Here is a 21,939-nt window from a genome sequence, read left to right as displayed (position 1 = left end):
AAAAACCTGTATCCTTTAGCATCAGTGGCACAGAAAACACCTACAAGCTCCTGCAGGCCTGAATTCAACCACATGGGGGGGGCATTAAGCACTAGAGTAGCTCCCTCCCTTTTCAGCTGGAACAGAATAAAGAATATGGTTGGGTTTTTTATACACCAGTCAATATTAAATACATCTTATACTCCCTGAATCAGAAATGACTGTACAGACCTTTTTGGCAGAAGTCCAGTTCAGCAATAAATGGGGTTATTGAGATTGAAACTAGAATTCCACAGTGCATATTAGGGTAACACTTTATCATATGTATTTTTATGGTGACCTGCATAACTAAGGTAATTTCATAATAATATCTTCTAAGACTGCTTTGGAGGTCCTTTTATAGCTATGTTTACAAGCTACAAAATGCCTCACTTCAAAACAAGTAATTATGCAATTGCAACACTTTTCTCTCATTAACTTTTAGGTCACAAAGCTATAAAAAACCCAAACAGTTTGATACAAAAACACTATCCAGGAATCTGTGAAGAAGTCCAAACACCTCCATGATAATGTAACTATGAGGTCTTTTGGTCAGAAATCTCAGGCCCACTCCAGAAATAACTTATATGGATATAAAATCTGTGTGGATGGTATCCTATCCCAAAGGGAAATCACATTACAGTTAATCAGAGAATCCTGGAAGTGTTATCAAAGTCTTAAGAATTCAGTGCTTTTTTCCCCTCAAAATATCTGTCACTCAAAGCATATAATCTCATATGCTCCAAGATTTTTTTTATATTTTTAAATAGTGGCAACTGACAACTCCTCAGGCAACTAAAAACTCTCCCTTATGTTACCTCCAATGATCTCTTCAGGGCCTGAGAGTCAGATGAAAGTTGATTCATTTCATGTCTGTGTGTGGTATTTGACTGAACAAGCTTCTCTACCTCCTCCATTTGAATCGCAAGCTCTGCCAAGTCATCTTGAATCATCTGCAGAGGAAAAGACAGATTCCATATGGGTAATGTGCTAGATGTGGCATGGACCCCCACAAAACATACACTAAAAGTATACACTAAAACACATTTGACAGCGTGAGGGGGGAAAAAACCCCAAACCAATCAACCACTATCATTAAGAAAATTAATTTTTTTGATGTCTAGAAGTAAATGTTTCTGAAAGAAATGGTTGGATATTCTTACATGCTACCATGTAAGATAACAAAGACAAGACGACAAGCTGCTGAAAAGCTGCCAGAGGAGACATACTATAATTAGCTAAGTACTGCAAAGGACTGTGATGATAACACCTCTGTGGTCACCAAGGGTGAAGTGGCTGAATCACCGTAGCTCACCACGGTGAAAATGAAGAGTCACATCCCCTCTCTCTTCCCCTCCTGCTCTTCTCTCCCCTCTCCCAGCTATGTAGTCCCACTGCATGCCTTGAGCAGGCTCTACTGCATGTTGGACCCTTTGCTGAACCAGTTCCAAACACTAACCAAGTGGAAAGTGATCATCTTTTTCTGATATTATTTTTTTCTTATCTCAGCCAGCTGAATTAGCCTGGGGAGTAAATCCAGCACGTGTCAAAGCTGTGACAAGATAAAGAGCAGGAAGGGGGGGATGCAGGAGGAGGTGGGACAATGGAAACTCCCTGCTTTTGGAGGGAGTTCAATTGGTTCAGGTTGTCTTGTGCAGTTTCACTCCTAGTGGGAAGTATCAGGATACATTTTCTTTAGCAATAAAACTAGCCCAAGAAGGTGTGGCACCAACAGCTTCCAGCTGCTTGTTCCTTCCCTCAAGCCCAGTCTGCCAGTTCTTCAGCTGCATTGCTGCAATATCATCTACTCCATGCTATAAACTGGACCAAATGAAATTATCTAACACACAATCAATTGAGGGGACAAGGTACTGAATTCCTAATGCTAATAAAATATGAACAAACAGGACCACAATTAACTGAGGATATCATGGTCAAACATTACTGTAATGTACCTGCAGTCTCTGGAGCTGTGTTTTTTTACCCAAGAGGTCAGGCCGTGGTTCCTTCTCTAGATCTAATTTGGCTTTGATGGCAGTTAATTTCTTCTGTAAAGGTGTGAAAGCAGCGTCAAAGTCCTTATGTTGTGATATCAAATTCTAGATGGAGAAAGAAGAAAAAAGATCCAGCATTCAACATACATCCCTTGGCATCATCTTTTGTCAATGGCCATTTCATACTCAGAACAAACACCAAGCTACACTCTGCAACAAACCACAAATTTATTTGAATATTTGATCAACCTAGGAAAAGGGATTGGGCACAGCTGGTTAGTACTAAATTTTTATCTATAAAACTGGCTTAGTAAAAGATTGATCATTGCCTTTGTCACAGGCAAAGACTGTATATAGGCTTGGAAGCTTACCTGGAGTTTGCTCTTGCTTTGCAGCAGACTTTTATGTAGAATTTCTCTCTCCTTTGAAGCTTCAGCTACTTCCTGCAGGAAAGACTTTGCTTTTTCCTCACCAAGGACGTTATTTAGCAAATCTTTCTTCAGCTGTAATGTCACCAACTTCTCTTTGAACTGGGAGCTTTCAGCTAGAGCAGCCTAAAGGAGAAAAATTCTTCCAGTGAAATCATACCAAAAAAATTAAAATCTTTTAACCATATTGTTCTCACACAAGTCACACAACGAAAGCAGTATGACAAATTCAGGTAAAAACAGCATGCTGGGCCGACAAGGGGTAACAGAAGGTACCTGGACAGTGCCCAGTTAAAGGAAAAGTCTTCCTGATAATGTTAGAAGCACCAGGACTGCATCCATTTTGTGAACAGAAATAGAGGAAAGCTGTACTATGGAAAGAGTTGTCTGTGCAGAGGAGAGGCCTAAACAACCAACAGAAAGGACAGCTTGAATGCTCATCCTGAGGATAATCTACATCCCTGTTCACAGACACATTTATTCTGGAGTTCACAGGGATGACAAAGTAACAAACACACCTTGCTGGGCACACGCAGAAATCATGCATTATAATCCCACGACTATATTAATACACACTTCTTAACAAGAGTCCACAGACTTCCCATCTAGGGAGATCTCGGCTAATGCTAAACAATATTATCATCATTGTTAAAGATATCTAGCACTTTAATTCAGCCTATTCAGTTGACAACTCCAGTTAACCCAATGGAAGGCAGAAAATAAGACATTCTGCTACAGCTAGAGCTAAGTATTGACCTCCATACTGGGGGGTTTCCTGCCATACTGGAAAGGCCCTTCCAGCTGCTGCAGGCAGCTGCTGGCATAGCTTGGACAAACACAAACCAAGTATCAGTTTCTGAACTCAGTAACAGGTTTGCTACCTCTATGTGAGCCAGCGCTGGCTCTGGAGTCTCCAGGAGCATCTGGATCGATGGCTTCCACTGTTGAAATTCTTGCAGGGGATTTTGGAAGAGTCGCCTCAGTTGGGTTTCTGTATCAGCGCTCATTTTAGATGTCTTGCCTCTAACACTGCAAGGATAAAGTGACAGCCGAGAGAAGGATTACAAAGAAATCCAAGTCCAAACATCCTATTCATCAAGGCATGAATTAACACAATACTCGTGTGTAAACTGTATCCAACACAAAAGCCTCAGTCTTTTTTACTGTCTGAGCCTGGTGTTGCATACCGACAGCTGCTCAGAGACATCTGACAAAACTTTATTTAGATGCCGTAGACACATTTGTCTCTTGTGCAACTGTGTATCAGGAATTACTTTGCCTTTCTAGCAGCCAGCAGGCTCCCCTTGCATGTGATCTTTCTTGGCTTCTATCACCAGCATGATTTAACAAATCATATTATCACAGCAGTCTCCCTGACTGATTGGAGGAACAAGCCAAGAGTGTCTAGAATTTAACTGCAGTTGCCTGTATTGTTTTACATATTACTGAGTCTTTGTTCCTTTAAAAAATTACATTAAGAAATCTTTGATCACACTATGTTACCTACAAAAAGAGGAAAATACATGTTTTTTTCAGATATAAGTTTATTTAATCTTGCAGAACTGCTTGTATTTATATTAACATATATAGGTGATTCTGATAAAAGCTTTGTATTTTTATATATATGTATACACATACATGCATAGCTACATATGTGTATATATATATTTAAAAAAAAATAATAATCCGCACACATTCATTAAATATCCAGGCTTCTCTTACAAAGGCTTATCCAAAATACAGCTGAGTAACAAGGCCTAGCAGTGACACACCCCATGCAGCCGCCTCCTGTTTTTCTCAGCTTTCCTGATCTCCCAGTTTGCAGAATCCTATTTGATATGGCAGAATGAAGCTCAAACTATATGTTTACATGGGAACAGTATCCTGCAAATTCACAAGACGGGCAGGCAAGAGCAATGCCAATCAAGATTAATACCACCTTTCTATAAAACCAGAAACAATAATCTTACCTGTGTCACTGGGACGTTACGGAGCTAAACAAAGGCAAGCTTGCAGAGGCCAAAAGCTCCACAAATAGAAAGTTCTGACATTACACGTCCTTTGCCATTTGCTCTGCTGCCCCTGCCAGGCTCAGCATGAAGCTGCCAGACTTCGGAAAGAAGATTTGGAGAGAAGCTGGCAAAAGAGCAGCTGCCATTTTCTACTCAGAGGCAAGTCCCCTGCCTTCTCTGCTTCTCTTTCAACATCGTTTACTTGTTAGTTTTTAAACTTAAATCCTTTCCCATAATGACCTATAACTCTTTCAGCAGGACAGCATACTGTGCACTGGACAGAGGAAAATAAGCTTGGATACAGTAAAAAAACTGACCTTTTTCCTTAAAGAAAAAAGATCCCTTCTTCTAGTTTGCAAAATTTGCTGCAGCTTCTTTACTTCCTGATTCCAGGCAGCCTGGAAACGGAAACACTGAGGTCTGGGGAGAGGCTAAACTTTCAGAGTTTCCAACCCAAGGCAAGTTGAAAACAGGAATCATGCATGTATGCTGCCAGGAGAAGGGGAATAAACTCTGCCAAATAATTGCTAAGGCTGATGAGTCACCACAACAAACTCAGTAAGGGAGGGCCATAATTCTTCTGAACCGTTTACTACTACAGCTTCTGTCCTGATTTTCTAGTTGCTGTCATGAAAGGCAAGCAAAATACATAAAGTATTATTATAAAATGCTAAGAAGATCAAATTAGCTGCTAACAATCTAATTTTCTTCAAACCATACACAACATTAATGATGCAAGATCACTGCTTGAAAACGGCCAGCAGCCTACAGCTCCTAGCAAATGGCTAAAATTACAGGTTTATTGAAATGTGGAGGCGGATGTAATTAGTAGAAGCCTTTCTTTTCTACCCGTCACCTGCAATCAGATGGCATATCAGTTTTTTCTTAGGCCCTTGTCAATCCCTTCAATGCCAGGGAGAAGATGCCCCCTACCTCCCCAGCATAATCAGACTTCACACTACCTTTGATACTGCTGTATTGCAGAGACAACACTCTCAGCATGTGGCTGCACGTCTTGGGAAAACCGTAGCAGTTCTTTAAGCTGAGCCTTCAGCCTCTCAACCTTGGACTCTTCTGCGGCCAGAGCTGCTCTCGTTGCCTTAATCATAAAAATAATGAACAGATCACACCTTATGTAGTGTCTGGCACATGAAATGAAGATATAAGGCTGTCTCTCAGGGTATTCCCAAGTCCCCTTTCTGCTGCCTTTTTTCCTGGTTGTAAGGAATATGGACTTTGCTAAGGCAGAAGAAAACATTCTCAGGAACAGTTTTGTTCCGTCAGGCTTGCTCTCCTCTCCTCACACTGCATAGCCTCTGCATCTGATCTGCAGTGTTCACTGTTTGAACAGAGTGAATCACAAACAGGCCCAGTTTCAGTTCACTGATTGCAGTATATAACATGAGATGCATTTCTGGAGCGGTCTTAACTGCATCTGTTTGCATGAACAGATCTTTCTCAAAGACTCACATATACAGAATGTTAATTCTAGGGTGACGTAGGGAAACAAAACCAACAAAAAACCATGCAAATGTAGCTGGATTGAACCAGTCTGTATTTTGCGGATTCTTTTTGCATATACTTTTCCCAGCTAGTCCTGCTGAGTTCTAGACACACAAATAGCAATGAAAGGCATTTTGAGAAGAGATAATAAATGCAAAACCAGCCCTCAAGAGGAAATGAGTGATAAAGATTCTTATCCACTTTATGTGTGACAAACTTTTTGCACTCGTTTTTGCAACAGATTGATTTTGGTGTAAACGCTGGATTGCTACAAACTGGGACTTCTTAGGAATCAAGATGTCTCTGCTGGTAAAGGAATACAGGTACCCACGTTACACAGATGAAGGATATAATATAGAAATGGTCTTACCAAATACCCCAGAAATATACGTATTTGTGTGTGGGTATGTATGTATGTATTTGTGTATACACTGAGGCATTATTTTCCTGCGTCTTTTTAAGTAGAGCAAATGGTGCTGTTCACTCTGTATTGTGCTCTTTTTGCATATGGTCCCTTTGAACTCAAGACACAAACTCCAACACATCCTCCAACCCCGCTCCCTCTGTGCAGAGTGAGGTAAAGTTTAGAATAGTTGATTCCATTGTTGCTATTCACATTTTCCTCAGTCTGTTTCATACACACTCATACTCTTTCCTTATCACCTTTAACCAACGGGAGAGGCACCTGTTGGATGTGACTATGCATGTTCAATCCATGACTGCGCTCAATCCTGCTGGTTTTAGGCATACAAAGGGTAACAACTTACATTGCATTTTCTCCACAGAGTTACAAACTCATCTTCGGTCTTTTCCCCTTCCCCAGGTTCCAGATCATTTTCTAGTCTCTGTAGATCTTTTCTCAACTCCTGGACATCTGCTTCTAATTGTCTGGCTTGGGACTTATAGGCACTTTCTGACTGTTGGATCTTGAGCCATCTCTCCTCCTCCTCACTACTCAGCAGTTTCAACTTCTCCAAAGCTTTTTTTAGCTCTTCGAGTTCATCCTTCATTCTCTCAGCTCCAAGTGGGGAGGTATTCTGAATCACCTCTGCACACTGATTTTCAAGGTGCTTCCACTTCTTTCCACCACTCCTAATGTTTTTGGCAATTTCCTGCAGAAAGAAATTAAATAAAGATTAGCTGCAGGAATTGGAAGTTGGGGAAAAAGCTGCAAGCAGTAGGAAAAAAAGACCACCTCTCCTGGTTGTACATATTTTGTTCTTCACTTCTTATTTCAAAGTATGTCTCTTTTCAAGTGACCAGAAGCCAGGGTTGGTCATTTGACTGCCTTTTGAGTAATACTAACTGCTGTGTTTCTGAAAATACTGGCTTGATTTTCATCAATATTTGTCACCTGAGGTCCCTGACAAAGAAAACAGGAGCTGCAGGCACTAAGAAATACTAATAGTCAGATCTCTGAGAGATTTAAAGCTAAACAGTTTAAGCAGTAGCACCAAAATATTGGATACTGTTCTCAGAACTGGTATTTTTGTCACCAGCTTTAATCTCTCAAAACCTGTGAGCCTTCAGGCTCTATTTGGATCATGTTTACCATTCATTTAAACAAGTTTAAAGGGCAAGATCCTCAAAGAATCACATAACCATAGATCAGGCTTCAAGAAAAACAAAACTGACCAGCCTGTGACTCATTCTACAGCTGGAAGAACCATTATGTACTAATAGTTTTAGGACCTGATACAACTCTTCTCCCCTAGCCCATGTTTCAATCACCACCTTGCTTTGTTTGTGGAATTCTTTTCTCAAGTACACCCTTGTGTGGTTTGAGAAACATATACAGGCATGAAGAACACACAATCCTAGCTCCTTGTTAGAATTATATTGTTTAAGGACCTTCAGTGCCTTTAACTTGTCCTCTGCTGAAGACTTGGTTGCTTCTCCAATGCACCAGTTTAATCTTTCTGTCACACCATTCAGCCACGATTGAAACTGGTTGACGTTAGCGCTGTACTGCTCATGTTCCTTGGTTATCTTTTCAAGCAGTTTCACTCTGCTCTGTAACAAGAGACATCAGAAGCCATAAGGACAGTGCTTATCTGGCTCTTCTTCCTTTATACTGTAACCCAGAATTTATAAACAAGAGTCCCTTTCTGTGAGCCCCGATAGCACTTGGCCTCCACAGGAATTCACCATTCACCTCAAGAAACAGAACGCAAAAGTACATCAAGGCTTGTCCCCATCTGGGTCGTGTTGCAGGCTCTCAGTGGCTAGCCTCCGAGGAGAAAAACTGGAAGGTCCTCTCAGGTGAATTTCTAGCCTCTCCTTTCCAAAATTTCCTATTCTCTCATTAGAAAAAGGAAAAAGATAGAAGTCCATTTCTGGTTTTTAGTTTGGGAGACAAGCAGTTATCTTCCCCATGCTGGTTAAAAATAAAAGATGAGCACACAACAGATTGACTTTGTCTGTCTCTCAAAATAAGCATAAGAGAGACTGTGCTAGGGGCATGCAAATTGTTTTAAAGTGTTCATTGTTTAAGCAGGCTGTACAGAAACTGACCATCACCTTCAATCATATAGCCCAGGAACTTTCATACTTATTCAATTAGCAGATCACAAACTATCCTGTGGTGGTATCACAGACCCTGGAAGCAAATTTAAGCCTATGGGAAGAAAGCTTCATTTTCTGAGTTACTGTGTGTGCACCCTATAACCAACAATCCCTGAACTTACAGGGGCCTGCACATCATGAGTTGCTCCCAACTGATTCAGTCTGGCATGCCTCACAAGAAGGCAGAGTCACATTTGCTCAGACTATCCTTGTTTGTCAGCTGAAGTTTAGGCCTTGCCGAAGGAAATTTTACACAAATCACGAGGAATCCTGCTCTGTTGTTTCACTAGTATAATATCCAATTTAAGTATTATTTCCTACAAAATCAGACTGATGTTTTCTTGCCCTTCATCGGTTGGCATGGAGAGCAACTGAGGTATGCTATGGTTACATTAGAAAAAAATTGTTCCTTGTGCAATCCATTCAGTGCTTGCAGCACCCTTGAGAGGCTTTGCTGTCACAGACAACGGGCTGAGTTTCATTTTGCGTTACATGGGACACATCCCATGCCTCTGAGCAGAGCTTCATCCCAGCTGCCCTCCACAGACAGCAGGGTAATAGCTGCAATGGTGGGCAGAATTTCAAAGTACCCTCTGCATTTCCCTTGTCTCTGTGAGGCTCTGGGTATGTCCCAACACCCATCAACCTGCCTGAGGTGGCAGTGGGCCATCACCGTCCTGGCAGCCTTTCTCCAGCCAGGCCAGCAGAAGGGTGGCATAAGCATCAGTCACCATGGGATCTCCCGTGTGCTGTGCGGCGGTGGTCCCTCTGGGACTTTGCCTTTCACCTTTGGGACAGGTTATGCCCACGGTGCAGTACAAAGCCACCACTCTCCAGGTGGCACCACACCAGTTTGTTTTCCACACTGCCACTGCAATCTCTGCTGACTTGTGCAAATCAAGAGTGACTCCCCTAAAGTTAGTTGACTTGCTTTGGGACAAAACAGGGACAGCTAAGGGACAACTGCTTCCCATGGATGATGAAATGCTCCCCACTTATTAGGGCAGGACCTTTAATAGCACAACCTATGCAAACATGGGTTTGGATGAGACCAAAAAGCAGAATTATGACTGCAGACTTCTGTGGCCAAGATGTATCCAGGACAACACCTCACTTGTTTGCTAAAACCCCTTGCCTTGATTCTCAAATCTGCAGAGGCGCATACAGGTTAAACGATTCTCATCTTGACCTTAGGGACGTGAAGAATGCAATCTTATAGCAGTGTAAGCGGGCTAAACATCGAAATGATACAAGTCAGCCCAAGCTTATTGATTCCAGGGAATTAGGCTAATTTGTTGCACTGACAGAAGCTCCAAAGGGAGCAAGTCAGAGTAACAAAGTGGAGCTATTATTAAACTAGAAAGTCTTATGCTAATATACAGAAGGTTAAAAAGGAAGTTGAAATGACCCACCCTCAGCCAAGCTATTCAGCCAAAACAAAGGAACGCACAGTTTGGATACTCCTGCTGCTCAGTGAGGTCAAGAAAGAGATGCCGTGGGTCTGGACAGGCTGTGCTAGCTGTCAAACAAAAGGCTTACAAAGAGCTGGCTGAGCGCTCCCCCAAGGGGTTAGGCAGGGAAACTTTCTAATGGTGGAAAATACGGTATCACTTGCTTCTGTTAGGTTAGCTGTTCAGAGAGCAGGACAGCGTTAAACTCAATCTCCACATGCACTTGGTTAAAGTGAGGAGACGTTAAGCAAGAACATGGCCCTGAAAAGAGTGAGAGCACTGACAGGAAAAGAACAGGTTTGCCATGGGCTGCAGAGGAAGAGATGGGGCTGGGCACGATATGCCGAGCCCTGGGTACTCAAAGAGGCATAGGAAACCCTCTCCCCTAAGCTCCCCTTACAGTCAGCAAAGGCAAATGAGCCTCCTCTGGAAGGCAATCTAGAGCACATAAAGGAAGTTCCTGCTTTAAGTCCCTCTGTGGCATCTCGAGTAGAGTACAGAAAGTTCCTGTAGCCTTTCCTGGCGCTTTTAGTCTTAGCTCTAGGGTATGTGAGGGTTGGCATTATAAATATTTAGGTTTCAGTTAACAGAGACAACATGGACTGAAATTCACCTGATGTGCTCCGACATATTTCATGTATTTGACTAAACATCAACATACAGTGTGTCATAACTTTTCTTACCATCTTCAGTCATCATTTATGCTAAAACCCACAACCATCTACCTCTGCATATTGGTATTTTACTAGGCAAGGGAAAGCATGTAGGAAATGGCTGCCACATCTAAAAATATTCCTGTCAATGTAATTAAAAGAAAATAATGTACTTTTAAAATTTGGGACACGTTAGCACTAAGAAAGAAAAAAACCCCACCATTTGCTCATACCAGAGAAGCAATGTCACAGGCAAACCATTTAAGATACACTGTCTAAGAGTTTGCCTTCTGATAGAGCTGGACAACTGCACGGGATCTAAAAATGCTCTTCAAACACAAGTGTAATCTACAAACACCAGCGAGCCTCCTCTGGGAGGCAGCTCAGGCATGCAGCTGGCATCTGCAAGTCACATTTAGCCTGGCCTCTCATCATGTGAGGGGCCAGAGCAATCCCCTTACAACTCCTGCGTCTCTTTCATTCATTCCTCCCTCCTGTTGGAAGAGGTGGCAGGGTTTTTCTAACTAGTATTACACTTTCCATCACGATTCCCAAGGTGCTTGTAACCTTGGCATTAGTTAATGAACTCTGCGTTTACTTTAGTTGCAAAATCCAAGGCTTCCCAACTCCCTTCTTTGTTCCACACCTCCTGAAAGAGGGATTTCTTAGCTGCATTCTCTCACTCCATCCTTCTATGAAATGTGGTATTTGTAACCAATGCCAAAGAAAAGATTTTTCTAGCATTTCAGTTGGCTGGAGACATAAAGACATATTTTGCCTAAGTACTATGAGCCACTTCCTGATCTCATTTACACCAGCATGTATCCAAGTCAGTTAGAGAAATTAGAGTATGTAAAACCAGTTTGAGAGAGGTCCCATTCTGGCTTTGAGTATTCAAATTACTTGTTTCAAATAACTGCCTTATTAAAATAGTTAATGACTGTCTCCTGCTTCAAAACCAAAGAAAAATCTTGGTTAGAAGGGAGTGAATGAGAATGTCAAATGTCTGTTGGTGGCTTTACAGCCTCTCTATGGCAGCTGCAGTTACAGAATTTCCAAACATACTCTGGTTTTTGGAGACACTTATTAGCAGTAGTTTTATCTTTATGGCTAAAAAATATCTGAATTTCATGCTCACGAAAGGTGCCACCTTGGGGTTTTTTTTTGTTGTTTTGGGGTTCGGGGCATTTTTTTTTAAATGGAAAAAGTATCTGTAGAGCAAACCGAGCAATGGCATGAGCATCCCAGTGTTGCTGTTCCAGTGTGATCTTAAGTTAGCTTTGTAAAACATCACCCAGGGAGGCAGAGCACACATCACTGTCAGGCTCCAGTTCTGGACTGTGGTGTAGGTGTGGGAACAAATAGAAGGCAACATTATGACAGAGGCTGATAGCAGAACCAATGTAATGAAAATTATTTGTATTTGCACCAGGTAATTCCAGCCTATGGAACTCCTGGAAGCCACTGTGAGACAAACACTAGATTTTAATCTCTATATGCTTGGGATAGATGTGTCTATATATATTTCAAATATCCCTTTGAGTACTTCTATTGATATAGGCTAGTAAGAAACTGAATTCTTTTCTCCTTCAGCCACGCCACAGGGCCCAATCCTGTCTTTACCTGAGTTTTAGAAGTGAAAAGTATGAGCCTTATCTGAAATCTTTACCTGGGAATAGGGTCAAAGGAAATCACTGGCATTGAAAGATGAACTAAGATGTCCTACACGAGCCTATCTAACAACTGTTCAAGCTGGAAGATCAGCATCAGGCAAGAATTAGTATCTGTGTGCAGTGAAAATCTTTCAGATACTGGAACTGGCTAGTTGAGCTCAGTGCTGGGCCAGAGCTGACTCCCACCTCCGTGTTTCCCAGTTCTGCAGGCAGGGAGTGCAGCTCTGGATCTGGACAAATGCTACTTCCTCCAACAAGGGTGCATGCATGTAATATTCCTTGGCTCTGGGAATAGGTACTTTGCATCTGGTTATACAAGGATCACTAATGTGCTGAAAGACAAGGAACAATTCAAACTTTATACAGAGATGACCTAAACCAATATTCACTAGGTCACACCAAGCAGTTTACAGTTACTTTACAACAACATACTATAAAGTGCAGTGTAAGAGCATCCCAATTAACAGCTTATCTTGGGACATGACGACTGTTGCAAACAGTCCACTGACTGAAAGAACGGGTCCTCAGCTCTGTTTCTTTTTGCAGTCCTACCAGGTAAGGCCCATCACTCAAGAAGCAGATAGCAAACAATACTGTATATTGGTGAAATCTGAACACCTCCCACTCTTTATAGGTGTACCTGAGCTTCTTCCCTGATTCCTTCATATTCCACCCTCATTTTCTTCTGAACATCCTCATCAACGCTGGGGTCACCTATCCTGCTGAACAAGGAAGCAGCTTCCTCTAGCAATCTTTCCAGCAGGACTGACTGATTTAAGACATCATTCAGCAGAACCTGAGCATGGCTCAGCTGCCACTGCTTCTCCTTTAAACCAAGCTGCAACTCAATGTCAGGCTCCAAGGTCACCCTCATGTTGTGAATCCACGCGTAAAACTCATCTTGGGCTTTCAGGTACTCACTCCAGTGCAGCCAGACCCACTCAATACGGCTGTTGGGGAGAGCAAGAGAGATGAGTTAGATGAAATTATGATGGGAGCAGTGGAGACTGGCAAGCTCAAAAGCCTTCAAAGCAAAGGACAAGGTTCTCAGCAATTTTAAGCTGCTCTGACTTCAGAGGGTCCGGATTCACTTCCCAGGTCCTCCCTGCTCTGGGGAGGAAATATTCTGTACAAGGTCCTTGTGCCTGGCCAAACTCATCATTCCAGACCATGAGGTGGGCTGGGCTGTGAAGACAGAGAGCACTGAGGTCCCACTGACCCTCTCTCCCCACACAGTCCCCAACATGCTTATGGGACTGGGATTAGCAATGATTGCTATCTACAATCCAGGCAGCAGAGAGAGGCAGGAAACACTTCATGAAAGCACTGGATGAGACAACTGCCTCAACACACCAAATAGCAGTCTTGTGCAAAAAGTACATTTGTCTTACCTGTGACAGTGAGTAATGTATATGGCTGTCTCTTCCCACAAGGCTTTAATGTCTTTCAGTTTAGATAGTACCTCATGCTTCTTATCCTCACTGATGCTGCGAAGAGCAGCATCTGCCTTCACAAGAATCAAGTCCATTTTCAAGCTGCCTTCTGGTTCCAGTGCACGTATTTTCTATGAGAAAAACAAGTGAGACTGAAAGCATGAAAAGAAAGCAAGTATAATTGATGAAATTTAAACTTTGTTTTTACCCAGGAATCATGAAGTCTCTGCTGCAAAGCCTCTCCTGGAAGGAAAATATGAACTTTTCTTCAGACTTGTTTATTCTTAAACATCCTAAAGGACTGAATTTAATTGAAAACCACATAGGAGTTGAAAAACATTTAAGTTAGCTACAAAAAAACGATCATCTTCTATCAAATATCTGTGGCTGTGTTTCCATTGCTGTTATAAAGTTATAGCACCACGTTGCCACATGCCAGTTGCTCTCCCCACCTGCCAAAGAGCGTAGAGGCAATCTCCACAGGGTACGCTGCACCATCTCAATTTTAAGCTCTACTATAAGAAATTATGAAGCATATTAAAAAGGCTTCCTACTGCAAATAAAAGTTGGCTCAGAAAACAAGCCAAGAGAAATTAACTAGTGGAATTTTCTGCTTGCTACCAAATTTTGCTTTGACCCTAAATTTTTAAGTTATGAATTGGTGAAAACGTGTATCTTGCACAAATCAGAATGCCAGGAACTGAAAGTTAAGCCATCTAATTTTAAGTAGACTCTCTTCCTCTACCCAGAGGTGGAAAATCAGCACAAGTTCTATATAATGTAACAGAATAATTATGTCCCAATTTGGATGTCAGCTTTCAGCATCACTTTATCCAAACTTCTGATACCATCAGATTAGCTTTTCTTGCTGTTATTCCACAAACTCCTGGCAAACTGCAGGCTTTCAAGTTTCAAGTAAAAGGCTTCTATAATGAAAACACAGAGAGGTTCAGAATCAGCAACTACTTTTGGACATATTAGGCCTGGGGGATTTGTTCAAAAAAAATCATGGCAGTTATTGCAAAGGTGAGACCAAATCACAGGCCTTTGGATTTCCAGTCTCACATTCTGGGAAAAGACTGTTCTTTTGGCATGTACACAGCACATCTGCATGTGATGTAAAAACAGGTGTTGGGACAAACTATCTGTTATGAAAAGTGTGATTAAAAGAATCTAGGAAAGCAGGGCAAAGGGTAGGGCAAAGAGAAAAAATAAAAGCCATAGCTATCACCTGACAGCAAAAATTTAAGAGTAAAGCTGTATTCTAAGCCTGACATTTTTCCAGCAAGTGAAAGCAAACAACAGCTGGAGAGAAAGCAGTGGCTATACAGGCATTTTTCTTCTTCAAATCTGTTTTTTAAATGATTGGTATCTTTGGCTGGCATTTTGATTAACAAATTAACAGAAAATAAACCACAGGAAGGAAGCATGAAAAAAAGGCAAGCCAGATGCAAAAAAGGAGCTGAAAAATGATCACTGGATTTGAAAACAGCCAATAGGTGAAGCAGCAAGCATATCACAAGGACATGTGAGCTGGACATGGAAGCCAGGCCCAGAAAGGAGGCAGGATGAGGGAGCAGGAGGTGAATAAGGTACACACAGGAGGAGAGAACAGACACTTGTTATTCTTTAGAATGATGAATTTCCAAAGTCTGAATTGAAAAAATCTTCTAACATTATTTTTTGCATGTTATAGACCTCCTCCAAAGCCCACAGAAGTCAACAGGCTTCAGTTCAGTCCATATTAAATCACCACAAACCTCTAAACCTTACATCTTGTTATCTCTGCCATGAATGCACTTTCTTTGCCAAACTACCACTTCCCCTACTGAAGTTTCTGTGTTTCTTGCATGTTTTTTGAGACTGTACATACCATAGTTTCCCAGACAAAAGGAAAGCGTGAAAATAATTTAAGGGCAGAAATAAATCTATAGACCAAGAGGAAATACTTCAGATTTTCATGACTGACATGCAACTCCAGCCATCATCCATCACGCCATGAACAGTCTCTATATTATGCCAGAGCCAAGATCCAGCCTCCAATGGGCCACAGTTAAGGAAAAAGGCTGAAGACATTGCAGTACCATCATGTAAACTACCTTGTCCTCCATGTAAGCCTGCAATGGGTTTTTTTTTTTTTTGAGTTGTTAAACTTTAGAAAAGGCAGTCCAAACATGAGCAGACACACAAAAAGAAAGACATTTGGGTAAATAATGATGGGAAAGATTTGGCTATTTAAAGAACAGACTAGCTGGAATTAAAGATAATACAATTATAAGAATAGTTTCAATGTTAATCATAGAAACACCACCACTCCCTCTAATCATGAATGGTAGAGATGGGACAAACAGCTGTGTTTCATTCTCTGAGATTATAAGAACAAGATAACATCTAGTAAAACTGAAGTTAATTAATGTGAAATCACAGTAAGAGAGCAGGCACGATCTGCAACAGGATCTCTGTGAGAAGAGTTATACAAGAGATTAAGACCAGAAAAAAATGAAAACATTTACCTTTTCATTAGACAGATTATAAAGGGGAGCTGTAAACTCTCTTATCATCAGGGTTTATGGAAAAGGACAAGGGAATTACTCTAAAACAGCCCATTACTAGGACACTGCAATCTTTCTCTGTCAGTGCCAGAGTTCTGCAGGAGATGGAACACTAACGTGATCTGACTCTCTCGTACTACACGCTGGGCTTCTGCAAATCACTATCTGGTAACTGCAAGCAGGGACTCAACTGTTTCAGGTTTGAGCATGCTCATAGGAGAGTTTAAACACTTTAGCCTGCCAAACCTGCTGCTAGTCTTCCAAATCAATCTGAAAAGCTTGGAAGCCTTTGATATCAAATTGCCATCCTCTCCTTCTATGTCTGTAAACATTTTGCAGGTGGAAAAACTAGGAAGAATAGTGATGTAAACCCATCCACACAGGACCAATATTCCAGCAAGCAGGGGCAGCTGACAGTTTCCTAATGGAAAACTCCAGAGCTCACAGCAATAACTGCTGTAACAATGGCAGCAGTGACAGCCGCCTCTGAACTGCTACATCACTCTTCCCTTACCTCAGTCTCTCTCAGTCTGGCTTCTAGGGCAGATCGAGGTCCCTTGGTGTTGTCATTGATCCTGAGTCTCTCTTGGATGGCCTTCATCCAAGCTTCTGCATTCTCCACACTACTGTCAAATTCATCCTGTAGCTGCTGAGTCATTGCATTCGAAGAAGCTGAAAGTGTAAGAAACAGGGAAGTAGGTAGGTTTTAGTTAAGACCTAAACTGGAATGCATTCAAGGCAATCTAAAGGAGCAAGGGAGAAAAGCTAATGATGTTGTGGCTTTCATTTTTAACGATAATACCAAAAAATGTAGCAGTATCATGAGTCAGTTGAGCACAGAAAACACATTCACAGTGCAGCTTTCCCAAATGAAAATATACCAGGAAACAAAAAGAAGGTGGGGAACTGTGGGAGGGTCCATTACAGTAAACAGATTTAATTCAAAGCTTTCAAATTAGATTAATCTGGTGTTTGTGGTGTATTCCAGACTGGCTACACCAATCACAAACACTTTCTGTTTCTTCCCAGAGCCTAGTCAGTACAAAACTCTCCCTATGCCCTTCCAGGCTCACGTACTGAGCACCAAGCACCAGACTAGCAGAGCATTTCAGCACATACTTCATTTAGAGGTATATAAACCCTTTAAAGCTGGTGAGATCAGGATCAGATGCTTAGGCCCTCAGTTAACTCGTTCTGCTGAGACCATGGAGAGGTTATCCGAATGCACATGCAGTGAGTCTGGGATACAGAGACAAAAGGAATTGGCCAGCAACTGTCAAGACAAACTACTCACAAGCCATCACACGGGAATATCAACACTGATGGATTTCTTCTTTTACCACCTCTTTTATTCCATACCAGGCTTCAAGTTTTTAATTTCCCCTCCCTCTCTCTTGTTGCCCCCTCCCAATCAGCAGGAGGGTATGATGGTTGGTTGCTCTTTTGATGTGCCCTTGTGTCTTCTCTGTTCAGAGCATAAGCTCTCTGCTGCTCAGATGGCCTCCTTTGTGCCTGTACAATAGAGGAGAGCCATCCTACGCTCACCCTTAGGCACTGCTGTACTAACTTGACTAATAAGGATGAACCATAACAAAGCCCCCCGTAGGTCAGCTCCGCTGCTGAAGTGAACAGAAAGATAGCCATTGACATTAAATGGGTTTGGATCACATCCTGCAACTACTGCCAGCCAAGCAGTCAGTGTCTCTTGTGAATTAAAATACTCCTCCTCTTTGTTATTCATCACTGAAATATTTTTGGAGCACAAAGTTTGAGGCTTAATTACTGAACCCAAGGTTGTTGCACAGAATTCAGTTCCACAGCAGCACCCTCAGTTTCCATGAAACAAGTCACGTGGAAGAAAGTGCTTGGTGCGAGAGGCAGAGCACGGCTCTTGGCGAAGCTGGACCAGTGGTGTTTTGTAACCACTTTAACTCTTCGCAGTTTAGTGTTTACAAAGGGAGAGCCGTCCTTCTTCTGCTCACTGGCAGAAAGCTCCTCACCATCCTGCCGATGTTCCTGTTCATGAGGTAAAAGGATTTATGCAATATTAGATGTCCTCCCCTGTAGCTTCCACTGCATTTTCTTCCACATTAGACCAGAGGAAACAAGACATTAGTGTTCACAACACTGATGTCTGGCAACAGAAACAGTTTAAATTGTTGCTTCCCAGCCTTTAGCAGGCTTTATGCTCAACATGTCCCAGAAGAGAGCGAGAGAACTGCACCTACAGAGCAGCTACTGTACTACCCACAGGGATTACTGGAGCAGAGGATGGGTCAGACCCCCCTGTGCAGACAAGCGGAGCTGCATTTGCATGGAAGATGGAATTCCTCCCTAAGTGAGAGATGTCAGGGCAGAATCCAAAACTGTAACCCTCAGAGCCAGAAGGCAGTTTAAAAAAGTGTGACCTTACCTTGAAAAGATTAAAGAATAGAACAGGATGTACTGGATTTAGTGAGGGTGGTGTGGCACAGGGCAGCTACTCCCTCTCTCAAATATAAAAAATATGACAGGATGTATAATTAAAGCTAAAATCATTGACTTGCATCACAGGAGTCTTAAGGATGAAGCTAGCTAAAGGGGTAATGTTATTCTCAGTGGATTGCTAGATAGCTGTGTCCTTCTCCAACTATGACTGGTCCAGAACTGATGTTTCTGAATTATAATAACCCAACCCTCAGAAAAGAGCACACATTTTTCCGTAGCTGACTGATCAACTCATTTTCACATTAACATTTCTCATTGTATCTGGCAGTTGTAGAGGGACCATCCCCTAAAACCTCCCTTGTTACATACATACATTTCTAGGCAAATAGTTTGTGAATGCACGAGTGTAAGCTGTGGTGATTCCAGTTATGCTATTGTGAAACAAAAACTCACGGTACATTTGCTGGATAGACTCTGATGAGTAGTGGCATTCATTTCCTGAGAGAGGTGTCTATTCCTGGCAACATCCATATCAAATTTAAAATTGGCTTCAGGACTCCAGTCATGGAGTAGCCAATACGGAACATTACGTTATCCTAGTCCTATTTCTTACAAGAAGTAGAGGGCAATGAAACATGGTTAAGAAGCAGCGGAAAACCTACTGTCATCTAACATGAAGAAAACCCCGCTCACACTCTGCCCTCATGCCGCTTTCCCCTAAGCACAAGGATTTTCTGTCCAAACCCACAGATACAGAGACCCCCATCCCACATACAGGTGTTCCACGTAAGCAGTCAACGCAGGAAGCCATGAAAAATGTTATTTCAATGTTAAGCTCACCAGTTTGCAATGGAAGATAAATACTTTGCTACTCCAACTGCCTGCATAACATCGTTGACTGATTTTGACCAAGTAATTCCTACACCTAGCACCATAAAGATGACTAAATTTAGCATGGACTCTGACGCAATGCCCAGGCAGATTCCATGGTAGTTATGACCTGCAATACCTGACATGGATCTGGGCTGCCTCTTGAGACTGACTGTGTCCTGTCCTCCACGCCGCGCAGCCAGACCCTGGCTGAAGCAATCAGCTGCAGTGTCCTGGAGTCTTTTGTTCTGGAACCCGCTCACCCTCCCCAGGCACTAAAGGCATGGGTTCATATCTGCAAGGAAAAAGTATGTTTTCTGACTTATTGTCTGCTTGGGAGGAAGAACAGCTGTTGACTATCTGAAATTTAGCAATATCTGTAATTTCTCTGCAAACGCTCCTAAAGCTGGGATAAATTATTATTGGATAAGTGTTAATGAATCAACAGTATCTAACCCATTTCTGCTGCATCATTGGGACTAAATGATTGAGCAATACTGGACATGAAATACAGGGCTGTGATCAGTACAAGAAATACAAAGGAGACATAGCAGCTCCTGGAATAGACCTGAACTGTTCAGCTGTGCAAAGCCAGCATTCACAGACCAACCTGCAAGGGCCACCTGTACTGTGGTGCGACAGCCCCTGTCCCAGGCCACAGGCTCAGTCGCTAGGACCCACTGTGCCACGGAAAGCCTCCCCTTAATCACAGGTGCGATCCTCTGAGCAATTTGTACAAAATTATTTTTATCATAGTCATTTTCACATGCATGTAGCTGTTCCAAACAGCTTTTCATTTTAATGCCACTTGAATCAGTATATTAATTCATACCATGGAAGGCATATTTATACTGCAGAAAGCATTTAGCATCTCTATACATATGTTACTAAATGAGGGTAATAACTACAGATAAGAAATTCTGGCATAGATAATGAGATGCTGAGCAAAACCAAGTTTTATTTGCCCAAATGCAATAACACAGTTACTTATTAGAGGTAAGGAAGAAGCATATTTCAGGGTGCTGAACACAGCTGACTCAGGACAGCTCCTGCAGCATGTCCAGAGGTTATAAAAAGCACGTTTCAGGAACAGGAAAATGTGAGACACAGATAAGCTCCAGAATCCTTTAGCTGAACCTCCCCCACAACACTGGTCTTCCTACCTTCTCTGAATCAAACCTCCACGGCCCCCAAAACAGTGGCTGGCAGCGTCTGAGTAGGCACACGTGTTTCAGTGCCACAGAGGGCACGATGCCTCAGCCCTTGCCCCGTTGCTCTGCCAGACCCCCTGCACACCCACAGCACAAGCAGGGCTTGTACTGGGCTGCCTGCGGCTTGGCTACCACACACGGGACATCTGTACCTTTGTTAGAGGGAAAGGTGAACTCCTGTGGCAACACACCCCCATCTCAAGTCAGCATCACTCCTCTCCCCCTCTCTCATCCAGGCACAAAGCCATTTAGCAAGGAGGGAAGTCGGAGGACTGTAACCCACCACCTGTTCCCAAGCTCCCTGAGGAGAAGGGGCAGCTGGCAGGGTGCTGGGGACACACGCACTGCCCCCCTAGCTTGCCCACGAGCCACAGGCTGAATACCCCAACATGAATTCATGAGATCCAAAGCAACAGCAGCTGGGTTTTGCTTACAAAATCTGCTCAGCTCCTGAGCTCTGCCTCCTCTGTGTTGGGCTGGGCTGAAGAGAAGAGGTACAGAGGCAGCCTTGTATCAGCCGCGGTCTTGGAGCCGTCCCACTGAAAGAACGGATAAATTAATTAGCTGACTGCTCTGCATTGTAGCTCTTGGAGCCACTACATGGTAGCAGCACCACTGAGGGACACGGAGGTGTCTGGGTCTCCACGGCAGACCCTGACACAGTCAAAAGCACAGGTCATCCTCTATGTGATCCACCAGCACTCGCAGGGCCAAATTTCTGCAAGCACTTCTTCCTCAAGTACTGCTACTTCAGCAATTTTTCTAGTGCATCTAATAACTCGCACAAGGGTATTGCGAGATTTACTTATTTAGTATTTTTAATGCACTACTGAGAGCTTTTAAAGGTATTTTGCAAGCGCAGTATCTTTTTGTTAGGATTATCCTATTATTTTGCAATGTTTCCTAACGTACTATTTTATCTCTGCCAAGTCATGCTGCTTTTTTTAAAAAAAAAAAAAACAAACTTCTTAAAACATTTCTCACAACCACTCCCATTTTACACATTCTTTTAAACCCTACATTTACAGAACACAGGCTTTTAAATGGCTTCAATATGTCTTGGAATCCTATATCCATGTACTACTTGAATAGTTTCCAGAACCCAGTTCTTACAAAAATAAAAGTACAAAAAATGCTCCAGGAAATTCA

The 21,939-nt window shown here is 42.4% G+C and overlaps 1 protein-coding gene across 10 annotated transcripts in view; it reads right to left on the bottom strand.

The window, feature by feature from the left end:
* The window catches only part of SYNE3 (spectrin repeat containing nuclear envelope family member 3), an 87,444-nt gene that overhangs the window by 31,166 nt on the left and 34,339 nt on the right, over positions 1-21,939 (bottom strand). For 9 of the 10 annotated variants that reach the window (XM_030006784.1, XM_030006741.2, XM_030006750.2 and 6 more), the window contains exons 2-11: positions 16,797-16,954; positions 13,689-13,861; positions 12,938-13,247; positions 7,807-7,968; positions 6,723-7,067; positions 5,415-5,551; positions 3,322-3,469; positions 2,384-2,566; positions 1,974-2,117; positions 837-971 (exon numbers count right to left, since the gene is read on the bottom strand). In XM_030006784.1, the coding sequence (XP_029862644.1) occupies positions 837-971; positions 1,974-2,117; positions 2,384-2,566; positions 3,322-3,469; positions 5,415-5,551; positions 6,723-7,067; positions 7,807-7,968; positions 12,938-13,247; positions 13,689-13,861; positions 16,797-16,940 (1,881 nt within the window). In that variant the 5' untranslated portion in view covers positions 16,941-16,954. Of the gene's footprint in view, positions 1-836; positions 972-1,973; positions 2,118-2,383; positions 2,567-3,321; positions 3,470-5,414; positions 5,552-6,722; positions 7,068-7,806; positions 7,969-12,937; positions 13,248-13,688; positions 13,862-16,796; positions 16,955-19,718; positions 19,875-21,939 lie in introns of all 10 variants that reach the window. The other variant, XM_030006759.2, reaches the window with a different exon arrangement.

This window comes from Aquila chrysaetos, chromosome 2, assembly GCF_900496995.4.
Source record: "Aquila chrysaetos chrysaetos chromosome 2, bAquChr1.4, whole genome shotgun sequence".
NCBI lineage: Eukaryota > Metazoa > Chordata > Aves > Accipitriformes > Accipitridae > Aquila > Aquila chrysaetos.
Note: the sequence above shows the minus strand (reverse complement) of the source record. Positions and strands in the feature narration are given on the sequence as shown.